At 37.4% G+C, this 17085-nt stretch overlaps 1 protein-coding gene across 2 annotated transcripts in view; it reads right to left on the bottom strand.

Moving 5' to 3' along the window:
- Positions 1-17085, bottom strand: part of HSPBAP1 (HSPB1 associated protein 1) — a 50071-nt gene that overhangs the window by 24866 nt on the left and 8120 nt on the right. For both annotated transcript variants that reach the window (XM_024769294.1, XM_024769295.1), the window contains exons 2-3: positions 13165-13350; positions 6671-6852 (exon numbers count right to left, since the gene is read on the bottom strand). In XM_024769294.1, coding sequence (XP_024625062.1) covers positions 6671-6852; positions 13165-13350 — 368 coding nt within the window. The remainder of the gene's footprint in view (positions 1-6670; positions 6853-13164; positions 13351-17085) is intronic.

A 17085-nucleotide genomic window follows, 5' to 3' on the forward strand; every position in this document is an offset into this window, starting at 1 on the left:
AGTTGTGGCACGTGGGCTCAGTAGTTGTGGCTCACGGACTCTAAAGCACAGGCTCAGCAGGTGTGGCGCACGGGCTTAGTTGCTCCGTGGCATGTGGGATCTTCCCAGATCAGGGCTCAAACCCATGTCCCCTGCATTGGCAGGTGGATTCTTAACCACTGAGCCACCAGGGAAGCCCAATTTTACTGTTTTAACCAAAGAACTTAAGAAAAACTGGTAAGATACTGATAATACAGAATAGTGGCTTTTTTTTAAAGCCTACCATTACCAGAAAATAATTCATTCTTAATTGTTTACCACTAAAAAATGGTATATTTTGAGTTGGAGTGTTCTCAGAGCCTAGATTTGGTGTGAGCTAGTATAAGCTCTAGGCTCTGAGAATACCCCAATTCAAAACTATTTGTTCTTTTACCGGACTGTTTGGGTGACTTGTGGTCATGGTTAATTGGAGTCTATCTATCACGTTAAAGGTTGTCTCATTCTATTTATTCTCCATGCCTAGATCACACACATAGGAAAACTGAATATACATAATACTATAATGAACTTACATCTGAATAAAAAAAGAGAAAAAACCCCAACAAAAATGGAACTTTAAAACAGTATAATTAACTATAATTACAATGTAAAACTTATAAAGGATAAATACTTCAAACAGCCCCTTAAATGAACATTATAAATGAGCAAATACTTAAGGCCCTTTTCTCCTTGAAAAAATTACCTCAGGTAACAAACGGAAAAGAGGTAGTTAACTCTACCCACAGATAGGCTTGGATAAATACCCAAATTCTTACATTCCAATTTGCCTCATCAGAAAGCATCATGGGCCATCAAACCCCTTTAAACATCACTAAGCCACCTGGCTCAATTTCAACATACTCTCATAACTATGTTATAAAGCCCAGGACAGGCTAGAACTAATCTTCCATGTGCTGCATTTTGAGATTCTGTGTCCTGGTGACTTAACAAGGCTCCTGACTCTCAGCAGTCAATCTGAATCACAACACAAAATGGAATCTACCTGGGAAATGTTCTTGGGGCAAATCCCTTTTGCTATATGTTGGTTCTTAATAGCTTCAATTACGATGATACTTATAGATGATTATAAAATGTAACACCTGTCATTCTTACCTAATGAGTCAGAGATAAAGAAATTTTATGGTACTGTCACAAATTCCCTACCTTCCTCACGAAGTAGAGAATAAAATGTTCCAAATAGATGCTTTACTTAGATCAGTCAATGATATGATGTATAGCTAAACGAGGCCAATTTCATTTGTCATATATGAAAGTCAGTTAAATGTCAAAATCATAATTTTTGGCCAACTTTAAGGCTACAGGATATTTTCCAATAATACCACTATATTTACCAGTGTATTTATCAGTATATATAAATATTACATATTTATCACTGAATGAATTTAAGTAGAAGCTGTAAGTAAAAACTTACAAAACTCATCAAAAGGCTGAAGAGAGCCAAGAATTTCTTGTCAAGATTGAAAAATGCTACAATTGATTAACTAGAAGCCACAGAAAACTGGACAAGGGTGAAGGTGGGGTTTAAGTTAAAACACCCTCTGAAGGGCCCCTAAAGACCAAATAGCAAAACAAGAAATGGTAAGACTAGGGGAAAAAAAATACACTTATGTAATCATTCAAATACCCATTATGGATTCAGCACTATGTTAGCAGTTTGCGGGAATAAAAAATTATACAACATAGTCCCTGTTCCCAAAGAGCTTACAATGCTGTTAGAGAAACAAGTCATAGGCATTCTATGTCATGCGCCATTTAAATAACAATCCAAATAAAACATACAGGAATTAAGGCAAGGAAGGGATGGATGTAAGTACGAGTGGTTGAGAAGGCTTCATAGCCATGGATGAATCTGAGCCGGGTCCTAAGAAGCTGGATTTTAATAGGCAGAAATTGAGAAGAGCATGAGCAAAGGCCAGAAGACGAGAGAACACGGTGGTCCAGCACTCTGCAAGGAGACTACTCAGGGACACATGCAGAGGAGACAGGTCACGTCAGTCATACTGGGGAGAGTCTTAAATGCTATTATCCTTACACAATTTAAAGGCATGAAATGTCTGTGAATATAATTAACATATTTACATAAGAAACTGTTTTGGAAATAATTAGAAGAGGACTCAGAACTAGAGGAGAGTAATTTCACAAAGGATGATGTAGACCAGAGGTTCTCGAAGTGGTCCACAGACCTCCTGGGGAGGTCTCTGAGACCCTTTCAGAGGATCTGTGAGGCTGAAACTATTTTCATAATACTACTAAGATGTTATTTTCCTATTTCACTGTGTTGACATTTGCACTGATGGCACAAAAACAATGGTGAATAAAACTGCTGTTGTCAAGCTGTGGAACCAAAGTGTACTAATAGCATTGCATTCTTTTTTTTTTAAACAGCCTTATGAGGCATAACTGATGTACAATAAACAGTGTATATTTAAAGTGTACAAGTTGATGAATTTTTTACATACATGTACACCTGAGAAACCATCACTACAATCAAGATGACATTTTGATCATGTCCAAAAGTCTTCCCATAACCTTTTGTAACCTCTCCCTACCCCCTCATTCTTACATAACCACTGATCTATTTTCTGTCACTATACATTTGTTTGCAAGTTCTACAATTTTATATAAATGGAAGCATATAGCAAGTACTCCTTCATGCTAACACTAACCAAAGGCAAACTAAACAAAGCAGACTTTGGACAAAGTAGACATCAGAACAAGGAAGAACTCAGGAAAGAGAGGATCATCACATCTTGATAAAATAGCAATCCATTAAGAGGACATAATAATCCTAAATGTGTATGACCCAAAACTGTTACCAGCTGCAAAACAAAAACTGACCAACCTAAACTGAAAAAGAAATAAATATGCAATTATAGTTGAGAAATTTTAATACCTGTCTCTATATAATGGGTAAAACAAGTGTACGTAAAATCAGTAGGGATATAGGGGACATGAACAATCAACTTAATTGACATTTATAAAAGACAAAAACAGCAGAATACACATTATTTTCAAGTGCACAAGCTATCAAGATTGACTATATTCTGGGCTATAAAACAATAAATTTAAAAGGACTGAAATCATACAAATTATGTTCTCTGAACACAACAGAATTAGAAATTAGTAACAGAAAGACAGCTCGAAAATCCCCAAATATATGCAAACTAAACATTATACTTCTAAGTAAACCATAAGTCAATGAAAAAATCGCAAGGGAAATCACAAGAAAATATTTTGAATAGAATAAAAATTATCTTGGAAACTTGTATCTTGAAACTCATCAGCTAGAAAGCTTCCTAAAACTTAAAAGACTTTTCTGATGAGAATGGTGATGCTATTAGCAAATGTCACTTTTTTAAATAAAGTATACAAAGATGCATCAACATTTCGAAGATCTATATAGCTTAGTAAACCAATATTTTCCAAATGGCCAATGAAAAGTATTACAGAAGATCCATTCCATGCAAGATAGACCAATGGATTTTACTGAAAGACTAGGAAGGGTTCATTGATCATGGGTTCAGATTCTTTTTGTTTTTCTTTTTTTTGGGGGGGGTACGCGGGCCTCTCACTGTTGTGGCCTCTCCCGTTGCAGAGCACAGGCTCCGGACGCGCAGGCTCAGTGGCCATGGCTCACGGGCCCAGCCGCTCCATGGCGTGTGGGATCTTCCTGGACCAGGGCACGAACCCGTGTCCCCTGCATCGGCAGGCGGACTCTCAACCACTGCACCACCAGGGAAGCCCATGGGTTCCGATTCTTGATTGCAACAAACAAACTTTTAAGAGACTACTCATTAGTGGTAGAAACAACCCAAATTTGGTGGAGTATCAAAAAAATCCACAATTATCTAAAAAGGTTGCCAAAATGCTCCTCTCTTTTTCAGCTGCATATGTGTGTAAAGCAAGATATTCTTCATATACTTAAAACAAACCAAAAATCGCAAGACTGAATGAAGCAGACAGAAGAAACCAGCTGTCTTCTATTAAGCCAGACACTAAAGAGACAACAATGTAAAACAATGCCACTACTCTCATAACATTAAAAAGAAATTTGGAATATAATTACTTTCATAAAAATGTCACTTAAATTCACATACAATGAGTTTATTCTAAATAAACATTAAAAAAATTACCAGTTTTAATGTTTAACTACCCACCGTTTTATGACAGACGGAAGAAGGCTTGAAACAATAAGTCGTAAGATTTAGTGACTGAATGAATTATAGTGGTAAAAGTAAAACAACTTAGGTACCTTTGATGTAAGATCACTTCATGCTCAGAAAACCTTGAGATAAAAAATGATATAATCTTAACGGACTTGGTTGTTCATAGCAGATTTGCGTGTTCTAATCTAGAGAATTAATCACCGTAATGTGAGCTGAAGAAAACTCATTAACTAAAAATATCAGATTTTATAAGGGCTCAATTAGAATTCCAGCACATTACCAAAAGGCTGCCTTTTATACCCACACTTAATAAATAGGACACGTTTCTGCAGTGCTACCGTGCCTGGGCTGAAACAGAACAACTGATGGGGTCAGATTAGAGATTCACCCAAGGCAGAGTGAGCCTAGATCCAGCACAGACAGAAGTCCTTCATCCCAGCTGGGTAGTCCTCACAGGACTGAACGTATCCAGACCCCCTGCAGGCAGATAGTGCAGTAGTTAAAGCTTGTGGAGGCAGACTGCTTAGTTTATTCTTTTCTTAGTTGTATAATTTCAGAAAAGGTTTAACTTAATCTCTTGGTGCCTCACTTTTCGTTTTTTTAATAAATTTATTTATTTGTTTGTCTGTTTATTTATGGCTGCGTTGGGTCTTCTTGCTGCCCGCAGGCTTTCTCTAGTTGCTGTGAGCGGGTGTTACTCTTCGTTGCAGTGCACCGGGCTTCTCATTGCGGTGGCTTCGCTTGTTGCGGAGCACGGGCTCTAGGCACACGGTCTTCAGTAGTTGTGGCCCGTTGTGGCTCGAGGGCTCTAGAGCACAGGCTCAGTAGTTGTGGCGCACGGGCTTAGTTGCTCCGTGGCATGTGGGATCTTCCCAGACCAGGGCTCAAACCTGCGTCCCATGCATTGGCAGGTGGATTCTTAACCACTGTGCCACCAGGGAAGCCCTCATTTTTCTTAAAATAGGGATAATTATTAAATCATAGGGTTACTGTGGGGATTATAAAGGTAAAGCACTTAGAAAAGCACCAAGTATGAGTACTTGATAAATATTACTATTACAGTGTTTTACCTGAAATATGGAGTAATAAAGTACTAGTCTAATATACAGGGTTGGTTAGGGTATGAGAAATATTAATAAGATACTCTAAAAGTTAACTATGATATCTAAAAGGTCGAGGATTAAAGATCCATAGAGTAATCACAATTAAGGTTATTAAAAAAATTACCTCAAAGTTATCATTTAAAAATGAGTAAATAATAGATTTGGTATAGACTTTGGATTCAGAAAACATCTACTGAATGTTTTCAAAACCAATGCATTTCTTTTACTGTTGTGAGAAAAAAAAAGTATCCTCAACTAACAATTATGGGGCAAGTGATGTGTTTTTCCTTTTTTTTTTTTTACAAAAACCAAAATTTAAGTAAAACATTAAAAAATTTAATAAAGGAAAGATACAAAGTATTGATAGCTGTATGATAATATTATAACTATGAAAGCACCAGCATCCAAACCTTCACTCAAAGTGAAAGAGAAAAAATATAAGCTGAATGGAAAATGACTCAAGAGTCCAAGGACAATCAGCCTGTATGAGAGGAAAGTCCAGAGGGAGAGTGGTGGTGACCAGCAGGAGAAGAGCAGGTGGGTGAACAGCCTCCTGTGATGGCAAAATATATCCTGTAGGGACAGGATGAAGGACTCTAGAACCTCGACCTGACGCTGGGCAAGGCAGAGTCATTCAAACAGCTTTCTGGGACTACTCCCGTTGCTGGCCGATGCCTAAGACACACAGAAACCAGAGCAGGATCACCCCACAAACTGAACTGGCAGTTTGAGGTAGAAAACACTTTGAAAAGAGGATATGGTAGTCTGCAAACTGCCGTCAGTTACGTCAACGCGTGGCAAAGAACTTCCACGTTCTTACTTCTGCAAGCACCCCCATCCTTCTGCAGGACTTCTACAGTCAAACACTGGGAGCCCAGCACTCTCTGCTTCAGGCCACAAACCTGTACTAAACACCCCAGAGCAGAGAGAGATGGCGGCAGCAGCCTGGAAGGCTTCTAGGATTCTAGGAATGCTTCTTCATGTCATCAGCTTTGTACCTCCATCTGCCTCACTGACAGAACAAGGACTTAGATGTAGGTCAGGAGGAAAGGAAGTTGTACACACAGTCTATGTTTCTAATATACTCCAAATCAGCTCAGGTGCTGTTTAAAGGCAAAGGAGAGAGTGTGCAGGAAGTCTGGTGACTAGGAAAATAAGAAGAAGGCTGCTCATCTTTGTAGGCCAAACATTATACTTCCTTTGAGCAAATCTCTGGGCTTGAGTAAATAGGATAGCCAAGACTCACGGTGACTACTTTTCAGAGAAAAAGACAGTGAGGAAAAAAGTACCAAGGAGATTCTAATTTGTGATCTTTTCTCAAGAATAAGTTATACTATGATTAAAAGAAATGTACTGACTTACCTGGAAAATATCTGTCTTGTCTTCAAATAAACTGACAAAATATTTATAGTCAGCATAAGCCCAGAATTTGGAATGATCATAGTCTCTAAATGGTCCAGAAATACTAGATCGGTCACAGTTCCAGGTCAGAAACTCTTCAAGTGTAGCTTCTACGTAACTACATGTGGTTTCAAACTGAGGAGCTGCAATGTAAGAGAACCCAACTGTAAATGTACATTGAACACAGTTTCCAAATATTGTTGTTTTCTTAAATGAGATAATTTCAACCAGGAAGTATTAACTATTATTTAACATTAATTAGAAATTAATTATGCACTTGCTAAATAATTAGAACCATTTACAACACTTAACAATACTCTTGATTAAATTTAAAAGTAAAAAACACAATTTTAACCTTAAGATTAAAGACAACCCTTTCCATAGCCTGATGCAGTAATCCAGTGGAATACTTTAGTTTATCACTTCTCCAAGACCTTTTCAGGGGTCTGTGAGGTCTAAACTATTTTCATAATAATACTACGACAGTATCTGCCCTTTTCACACTTATTCTCTCACAAAAGTACGGTGCTTTCCAGGGGCTACACAAATTGTGTTGACGTCACTGCTCCGACAGCTAGTGGACTGTGTGCTTATGTTCTTATAGTTTTAAATGTCTGTAAACAAAGAAGAACAAAGAGCGTTGCTCACCAAACAGTTCTACAAGGATTAAGTCATACCCCACTGCAGTCACTGACCAACCAGTGCACTCTCAGAGGAAATTAAGACCATAACAGCGTGCTCTGTGCTTTGGACAAGCAAGCCTCTTAGTGAGATGTATATCTCGGGAAGAACTTCAATGACCCCAGATTCTTGCATCTTCCTAAAGAAAAGCACTAAAATCATTAACTGCAGATATTTGTTATTTGTGACTAGCAGTAATCTTTTACCAAGACGTCTGCTTGACCGCACACGTTCCCTAGCCAAAAATCATACATATACAGGCTTCTTCCCTACCCTTCGGAGAAGTTTTCTCAGAGCTCCTGAGAGGCTATCTCCTGTGCTACAGTCCTTTAAGACCCTGAATAAAACTTAAACTCACAGCTCTTACATTGAGCATTTTTCTTTAAGTAGACATGTCTTGGTTTTAATTTCTAATAATGCTAAGTATCACTAGATATAACCCACATTGACAAAAAAGCTCACTCACTGGGGTACTCAATCGTTTTTAAGTCTAAAGGAATCCTGAGACCAAAATGTTTGAGAACTACTTCTTCAAATAAAAAAAAGGCAACAACAAAAAACTGTCTTTTGAAATTTTTCAAATTTATACTGCATATTTATCATACAGAGCTCCTCAATCATTAAGTAGACAACAGCTATTTAAAGTCTGTTCAATTATTCATTAACCCATTTATTTCAGAATCATTTATTAAGTACCTAATTTGTAACTAGCATTGTGCTCAGGCTTGCAGGAACATAAAAGAAATAGATAATACTCTTGAGTTTAGACTATATTTAGATAAAAAGAAAACTTCAACCAGAATAATAGGGAATTTGAGGCATCATATAACTAGATGCCAAATTTTGTGCCATAGACACCTAGGAAAAGGCAAAGACCACCGGAGATGAGGGCTGATCAGGAAAGCTTGAAGAAAAGTCTACTGTCTGTCCATAGTGGTTTGTTATTATGGGTAGAACTCATTTATACAAGAATTATTCTCCTAAATAGTGATGAAATGAGATTTTTTTTGCAATTAGCTGAATACTTTAAATGTACATTGGGATGTTAATATTCAAGAAACCTGATTATGATCTATTTTGGAAAACATGAAATCCTTTCAAGAGGAGATGTAGATCTAACACATGTAAATCAGTCAGCACAATGCTAGACACATAGCAGATGCTCAGGAAAAGTTAGACACTATTATTAGTACTTTTTATTATTCATTCATATATTTACTTGGGGCACTTTAAAAGTTAGCTGAATTGGTAGTAGGAAGAAAAGGATATTCAAACATCTTTTATCTTTTCCATCCATTTCTGCTCAAACTGTTTAGGATTATCCCAATCACGTTTCTCCCTCCTCTCTTTATCCTAAAACCTTATAATGGCAGAGAAATAATGGAGGGGAGGGTGTGTGTCACCCTTATTTCATTTACTTCATCAACTTGTCACCTGACTTTAAGAAGCAGGAAAACTTTACTAGGCTACATTTATCTAAAAGATAAAACCCTGCAGATTTAAGAACTATTTAAACTTGATAATTTTTGAGAAGCATTTAGAATAGTGGCTGGCACACACTGACCCATCAATATATAAAAGCTCTTAATATTATCAACATCAAGAATTTACCATAACAGCATTGGAATACACGGTTTTTTAACAAACAAAAACCCATGTAGCAAGAAAGCTGCTTGGTGATGGAATCATTTCTAAGTCATTTCAGTAAGCTCCAATGTGAGCCTGAACACATTCTACTATCCTGTAAGTTTTCACTTCACAGAATTCAATCCAACTGATCCAACGGAATACTAAAGCCGTTGCTTGAGCCACCTGCCCCTAGGGTAGACTGAGGACTTTTCGGTTATGACCAGTTTTCACAGGCACATCCGTACTGCACCCTCATCAGAAGCCTTCATTTTCTATCACAGCAAGTTCTGTACTTAAAAGAATGAAAATCTAAAAATGCAAAAAACTACACGTGAGAACTGTTACTGTCAGGGGAAAATTACAATGAATGGAATGAATGAAAATGACAGACTTCTTCATTTACATAGTGATTTCAAAATAGAATCTTTTCACCCGTTCCTGGTAATAATGGCACCAAAGGCACTGTTTTCATTCTGTTATCATGACAATTTCTTTCTGTGTAGTACAGTTGTTTTTTCTTAGTTTATTCTATGCAATGGAATTATTCCTTTCTAACTTATTATCGTTCTTTCGTTTAACGTTAAAGTAGCCTAGGCAGCTGCGACTTTCATCCTACTTACTGTCAAAATGTTAGGCAAGAGGAAGCTCAACTGAGTTTAGGATTTGGAAATAGTGTATAAATTGAGTTTGCTTTTGACTCTCATAAAAGGGAGTCCTAAAATATTTTTTTGCACAGCAGTGAAACAAACATTTCTCCATTTTGTTAGACTTCATCACTTCACAATCAAGAAACACTTGGAATGTGGGTACCGACTAGGACTTTTGCTTGTTACTCCACTCCCTATCAACAAATGTTTAGGATTATTTCTACATCTGCTTGCCAAAGCACTGCCAGCTGAGGTACAGTGTTGTCACTGAGAATATATGTTGGCAAATGAACCCGATCCAAAATGTTTCAAAGAGCTACTGCTTCCTAAAATAAACTAAGAGACACATTACAGTCAAATGTGCTAGTTATTAATACTATTATTTCAAGCATTCTAGAAAAATTCTAACCACGACCTAAAACAGAAATAAACATGCTCAATAGAAAGGAAACAAAGTTATCATTGCTTGTAAGATCACATGCCTGTCTTACTAATAAGCCCACAAGAATAAACTAAAAAACTAGGTACACTATTAACTGGCTGGATAAAAAATAAACATGCAAAAAATAAATGGCTTTTATTTGTATATCAATCACAGTTTGAAAAACAAAGGAGGCAAAAATATTTCCTAACAGCTACAAAAATTTTATAATATTTTAAGAAATTTGTAGACTTATATGAAAATTCCAAATCTTTTTTCCCCCCAAATCTTTTTACTGAGGTAAAACAAACTAGGTAAGTGAAGATTACACATTCTTGTGTAGTAAGATACAGTATTGTCACAAGGCAGATTCTTTTCAAATTACATAATTTATAGCACTTCATGAATTTTCATTTAAAATCCTGTTGACTGAAAGAAAAAAAGAAAAACACATGACCTAAAAGTTGCAGGTTAAGTTTTATTCGGGTATCTTACTGAGGACTATAATCTGGGAGATGGCCTCTCAGATGCTCTGAGGAACTGTTCTAAAGAGGTAAGGGAGGGCTTCCCTGGTGGCGCAGTGGTTGAGAGTCCGCCTGCCGAGGCGGCGGGGACACGGGTTCGTGCTCTGGTCCGGGAAGATTCCCACATGCCGCAGAGCGGCTGGGCCCGTGAGCCATGGCCGCGAGCCTGCGCTCCGCAGCGGGAGAGGCCACAACGAGAGGCCCGCGTACCGCAAAAACAAAACAAAACAAAACAAAACAAAACTGTCTCTGGTTTCAGTATGAAGAATGGCTGAGGCGGGAGGGCAGGGAGTGCACAGGGACCAGGGACGAGGCTACTCCAACCACGGAGGTGAGAGAGCAGGGTAACCCCAACTGGAGGATGGCCTCGTACAGAGAAGTAGGTGGATGCTGGATACTTCAGGTGTAAGTCACCAAGTCACCAGACACCACTTAGAGAGGCCATCTGAATGACTCAGAGCTTTCTGGCATAAGAAGCTTCTTGGATAGTACTGTTCCTGGTGATAATGTTCACACCCTTTGACCCAGTCATTCTCCTAGGAATCTATCCTAGGGAAACAATCAGAAACTTGCACAACATTTATTTTCAAACATGTTCAGTACAGTCTTATTTATAAATTTAAAACTGCTAAGCAATCTAAGCAAAATAGGAGAATTTTAAAAATAAATTATGGTACTACCATACAATGGAATATTAGGTAGCCATTTAAAAGTCATATTTAATGTCAAGAGAAGCTGCTCAGAATATGTTAAGTAAAAGAAAGAGAAAACGCAGGCTGTTCAAATTAACACAATTTTATTTTTAAAATACAGAAAGGCCTGCATGGACATATATCAAAATGTAATTAGTGATTGCCTCTTGGTAACAGGACTAAGTGTTTTTAAATTTCTTTGGGTCTTCCCATTTTTCCAGTGTTCTCTAAAATGAGAAGGTATATTTTAATTTTTGAAATTATTTCTATTTTTAAATAATATTTTTTGAGCATTTACTATGTGCTAGGCACTGTTCTAAATGTTTAATGAATATGAACCCATTTAATCTTGAAAACATTTCTAAGACACAGAAAAGTTAAGTGACTTGCTCAAAGTCACAGAGTAAGCCAAACTTTGAACCCACGCAAGCTGACTTGAGTCAGCTCTCTTACATCACTACCCTACACTGCTTGTGGAAGTACTGTATTTATACTCAAAGAAATAACTTTAAAAAGAACAAATAATAATTTTTCTTCTATGCTGCAGTACTAACTTTAAAATGTCAAATTACTGTATCTCCGCTATAAAACAGGATAATAATAGTACCACTCCAAGTGGGTTTGAAGAAGATTAAGAGAGTTAATATGTATAAAGCCCTCAGAACAGTGCCTGACACAATAGTTCTCAATAGCTCTTAGTAATAGTATTGTATTTGGAGTCTAACCAGGAGGTGAAAAAAATTACAATTTCTATTTTTCTTCAAATTATTGTTTAACAGACACTTCAATGAGTGGAAAATTTACCTGACTAAAATCAAGAAGAAAAGAGCACAAGCTGATTTTTACATAGCTGCTGCTGGTCTAGCATTTAATTTAAAAATACAATAAACATTTTGGTCTGTGACTAGAATGAGATGCCAAAGAGTTTCGGGTCTATTAATCCTGCTCCACCTGTCACTGGAGTACAAAGGGGTTCCAGACACCAAAAACCCAATAATTATATGAGATATACTAGAAGATCAACATGAGAAAACAAAGCCTGGAGAAGCTGGAAGAGAAACTGGGTAATTTTCTAGTTCCTTCTGAGTTATTAATAGATATTCTTAGAGCCACTTCACAGCAATGCTTAAGACACTATGAATTTCTAGACTATCAAATTTACCCATATTTAAATAGAAGTTAAACACATATTCTGAAGCCAGACAGTGGTCATGGACTTCTTTAGATTAGAAACAGTTTCTAATGTAAATTGTTTCTTTCCTATAAACTAACTGTCTTTAGATTAACAGTAATTGCTTTATCTGGCTTAAGGCAAAAAATCAAACTGTTACAAGTCTTCAGGGAAGAAGAGGGAGCTGGCAAAATCAAACTGCTTAAGAGGATGAAAAAAACAGCTTCACATATGTTTCACATTTATGTAATGCAATAGAGGTCAGGCAGCTGATAAAGCAGAGAGATAAAATTACACCCAGACTGAGCACTATAAATAGTGAGTGAGGCAACAAATAAAAGGAAACATTGTACATGAGTCAAAAGTAGAAGGGATTGTTAGATTAGTATTGGTCTCTTTCAATCACATAAATAATAGCACATTAACAAATATTTATTAAGTGTCTACTATGATCAATGAACCATGATCCATGAACAAATACATTTTATGTGGGGTTATAAATTATAGGTTGTTTAGTCTAAAAAAATTATCTTAAACTGTCCTTTTAAAATTTCTAATGAAGTTTTCTTATCTGAAAATGGTCCAAAAGAGGATTCAAATAAAGGATTCTCTAGAGATAAAGAAACCACAGTTGAGAATGTGGGAATGCTACAGAAGAGACATTATGATGATGATTCCTTGTAGTCCTACCTGTATCTGTGCGTTTCGTTCCCATCCTGAATCGTATCTGCTTGCCCTGAAGGACCTCAGAAAGATGTTTTGCAGTCCAGTGTTGGGCTGGCCAATCAAAAACCATGTTACAGAAGATTGCAGGTTGTTGTAAAGACATTATAATTTCTTTCGCTTTCTCTGGTGTAAAAGGTTTGACATGTTTACCTAGGGAGACAAATAAATAACTAAAAAGTTATTTCATATAATATGAAGAATAAATAGCTAATATCATTTCTATTATGGCAAATCTTTCTGTATAATTGCACTTCATTTACTCATTTATTACTGTTTACATAAATATTTGGCCTCAAAGAGCCATAATTCTTCAACGATTTTTCTCAAATATTAAATTGTAAATGTTGGAAAATATTTACAATCTCCAATGTCAAAAATGTTTTTTTAAAAAGGCTTTCCAAGTATTTATGTACATTTAAAAGATGCAATTTTTTGACAATATTATTTCCTAAATAGAGAATTATGTAAGAAATGCTGATGGAACCTACTCTTGAACAACTAGTGTTGCTGGACTCAGCAACAATTCTACTTGATATAGCACATGCTCATGCCAAAAAGACTACCGCATTCACACAGCAGTGGATGGGGAGCGGGAGTGGGGATTATTTTATTGCAAGATTTAAAAAGATAAAATATGTGCTAGGGTGGATATCAGTGTTAATCCTTGATTCTGACTGCATCTATAAACTGTACAAGGGAATATGCACAAACTAACACTGTGACTTACTGAGGACTTCAATAAATTTCAGTCATAGAATGTTAATCCGGGATAGGAGGGTAAAGATTAATATTTGTTAAATAAAAGAACAAGTGGGGACTTCCCTGGTGGCGCAGTGGTTAAGAATCCGCCTGCCAATGCAGAGGGTACAGGTTCGGGCCCTGGCCTGGGAAGATCCCACACGCCACGGAGCAACTAAGCCCACAGCAGTGCGCCACAACTACTGAACCTGCGCGCCTAGAGCCCGAGCTCTGAGACAAGAGAAGCCACCGTGGTGAGAAGCCCATGCACCAGAACGATGAGTAACCCCCTCTAGCTGCAACTAGAGAGAGCCTGCGCGCAGCAACGAAGACCCAACGCAGCCAAAAATAAATAAATAAATTTATAAAAATATATATTTTTAAAAAAATTAAAGAACAAGTAAGTTTCTCTTTAAAGACATCTCAAGATAAAAGTCTGGGGGCAAAGTTGAAAAATGCTTCATACTCTGATCCCCAAAACATGAATTTATGATTCTCTAGTACAATTAACTAAACCCTCTATTTCAGTTACCTAATCTGTAATTACACTTACTCAAAAAATTATGAAAAGCTCATGAATAATCCAAATTCCCCCTTCAACCAACCTTCTTCTAAACTTTCTGACAAAAGGAGGAGGGATGGAAAAGGACTCATCGAGGAACCTGAGTAATTTGTAGTTGTCTGAATGTGAGGCTTGTTTTTAAAGAAAATGAAAATTTAGGTCAGTTTGGCCCTCTTTTCTCAGACAAGGAAAAAACCCAGAAACCTCTCCTAAACCAGTGGTGAAAGCGAGCAGGCTCTAAGCCCTCAGGAGCTGACATCTAAGAACACTGTGGCCCCTTCTGGGTAGTCAGGGCTCTCATGTGAGGACATCAGTGTGGGTGCTTCAGGGGATGGGCAGGTGCCAGAGGTGGGGCTACGTGGAGTAGGGAAGACAGAAGGCACTCTTAGGTCTCTATGTAAAAGAAGGCCCAAGTTTATCTTTAAGTGACCTTTACCTACTGAAGAGCCCTGTTAAGGAAAACAGGCTGTAACCAGGAATTGTTTAAAAAAGGTCTTAACCCATGCCAGCCTATAAATGTAAGCACAGGGTTACCTAGATTGCAATGTACCAAGTCTTCCTGGACTTGGAGTGCCTGGATTCCCTGTGTATGAAAATGGACAAGCCACATTTTTTATTATATATTTTTAAAGTTTCGCTAGACCATGAAAAGCTACAATTCATTCATGATAATACCTGTTGCTTGTGACATATAAATTAGTACTACCCTTTGGGAAACAACTGGGAAAATGAAGCAAAAGTCTCAAAGAACCACCCATTAACCTAATAACTCATGTTAGAGGAATTTGCTTTTAACAAAATAATCATAAGCCACATACATATTCATTTATACTATATATATGTACAGACACATGCATAAAATATCTATTACTATAATTAAAAAACCTGAAAATACAAACAACCAAATGTCTCAAAAGTAGAAAAATAATTTACTAAATATTTCTCCCATAGTACAGTCCCCTGGTACATTCAATTCATTAACAATAAAAATGAGGGCTCTGTAGCAACGTGTGGAGCTGTAGGGACTGGAACTGACTCAGAGAGTTACTGCAACAGCTAAGTGAGAGGAGTGGTAATAAGGCCCTGAACAACAAAGGGTGGCAGTGAGGAAGGCAGAGATGGTAGAGATGGAGAAATACTAGGAGAACAACGTCAAAGACTATTACGACTGAAGAGCTGTGGGGTAGGAGGCAGATGCAGCTTAAGGAAGACTGAGGTTTCCAGACTTTGTGACTTGCCACGAGAGAAAGGTTAGGAGTGACATCTCCTTCTGTTAGGAAGATGAGAGTTTGGTTTTGATCATCATCAAAACAATACCATATATTTACTTGTATAAGGCTCTACTCTTTGCCACACACTTTTATATACATTAAAATAAAAGTGCTCATTGGATCCTCTAAGAAGCCTGTAAAACACAGGTACAAAAGGTATTTTATTTCCATTATCCAAATGAAGAAATGGAAGTTCAGATGTCAAAGGTCAAAACACCAGTGATGATAGGACTATAGGTCAGGTTCCCTGAGTCCAAGTCCAATGCTCTTCCTACTGCATAATCCTGCTTCCAGAGAATTAAAACTGTAGGACTTACACTAGCACTAAAAACAGAGAGACAGTATAACCCGAAAAGATAAGCTGGTGCAGGGAAGCTTTAGATGGATCCATAGATAATAAATCCACATGTGCTGTTGGGGAGAGAGGAATGTTCTGGTTTGTGCACATGTTTGTCTGTGTGGTGGGGGGGAGTAGTTAATACCTATAGTAGAGATTGCTAGTTGCCTACCTTACCCACTACTGCTTCCTTCTTCCTCACTAACAGAACTTTGGGCAATGGGAGTGGCTGAAAAATTACATTTCCCAGATTCCTTTGCAGATAGGAGTGGCCAGATATATATATCTGGAAGTTGCTGAGTCAGCCTTTCCCCCTTATCCTCCTCTCCTATATCCTGCCTGGAAAACAGACATCATGTTTAACCATCTCAACAGATAAAAGAAAGGCCCAGGAAATTGCAAACACTGGCTGAAAGAATGCAAAGATGTCCATCTTTGTGCCCCGGAACCAAAGCCAGCAAAATTGTATCCCCTGAACCCTTTCATATAAACACATTAACTCATAGTCAGGACTCTGTTATTAGGTCATAACTGGTATAGCACCTTGCCTTCTGAGGCTATGGTTTTCAAGGACAACCATATTCTCCCTAGAGAGTGCTCTGTGGCTTAGGCTGGATGAATCATGGCTGGTGTGACTCACTGGAACATTCTTTCAGTTCTACGTTTGTAAAATGTTCAAGCTTTGAACATTTTGCTTCTAGAACTTTAAAGGGCAGAGAAAAACAGAAGCACCAGTCCTTTGGGGGTGACGATTTATTTATGCTGCTTATCTTAAATCAGAGCCAATAGATCACATGGCTTTGAATGTTTTCAAAACAGTTCTCATATTTGTACACCTAAGTACGCGGGCATTAGTAACATGAGTAGTGTTTTGACAGAGGAGCTTCAAAGAAGTAAATAAATATTTTTTCCTCTAACATAACATTAAATTTTCTAAAAAAGTATTTAATGATCTGATCAAAAAATGCCAAACATCC

Source organism: Neophocaena asiaeorientalis, unplaced genomic scaffold, assembly GCF_003031525.2.
Source record: "Neophocaena asiaeorientalis asiaeorientalis breed wild unplaced genomic scaffold, Neophocaena_asiaeorientalis_V1.1 scaffold671, whole genome shotgun sequence".
NCBI lineage: Eukaryota > Metazoa > Chordata > Mammalia > Artiodactyla > Phocoenidae > Neophocaena > Neophocaena asiaeorientalis.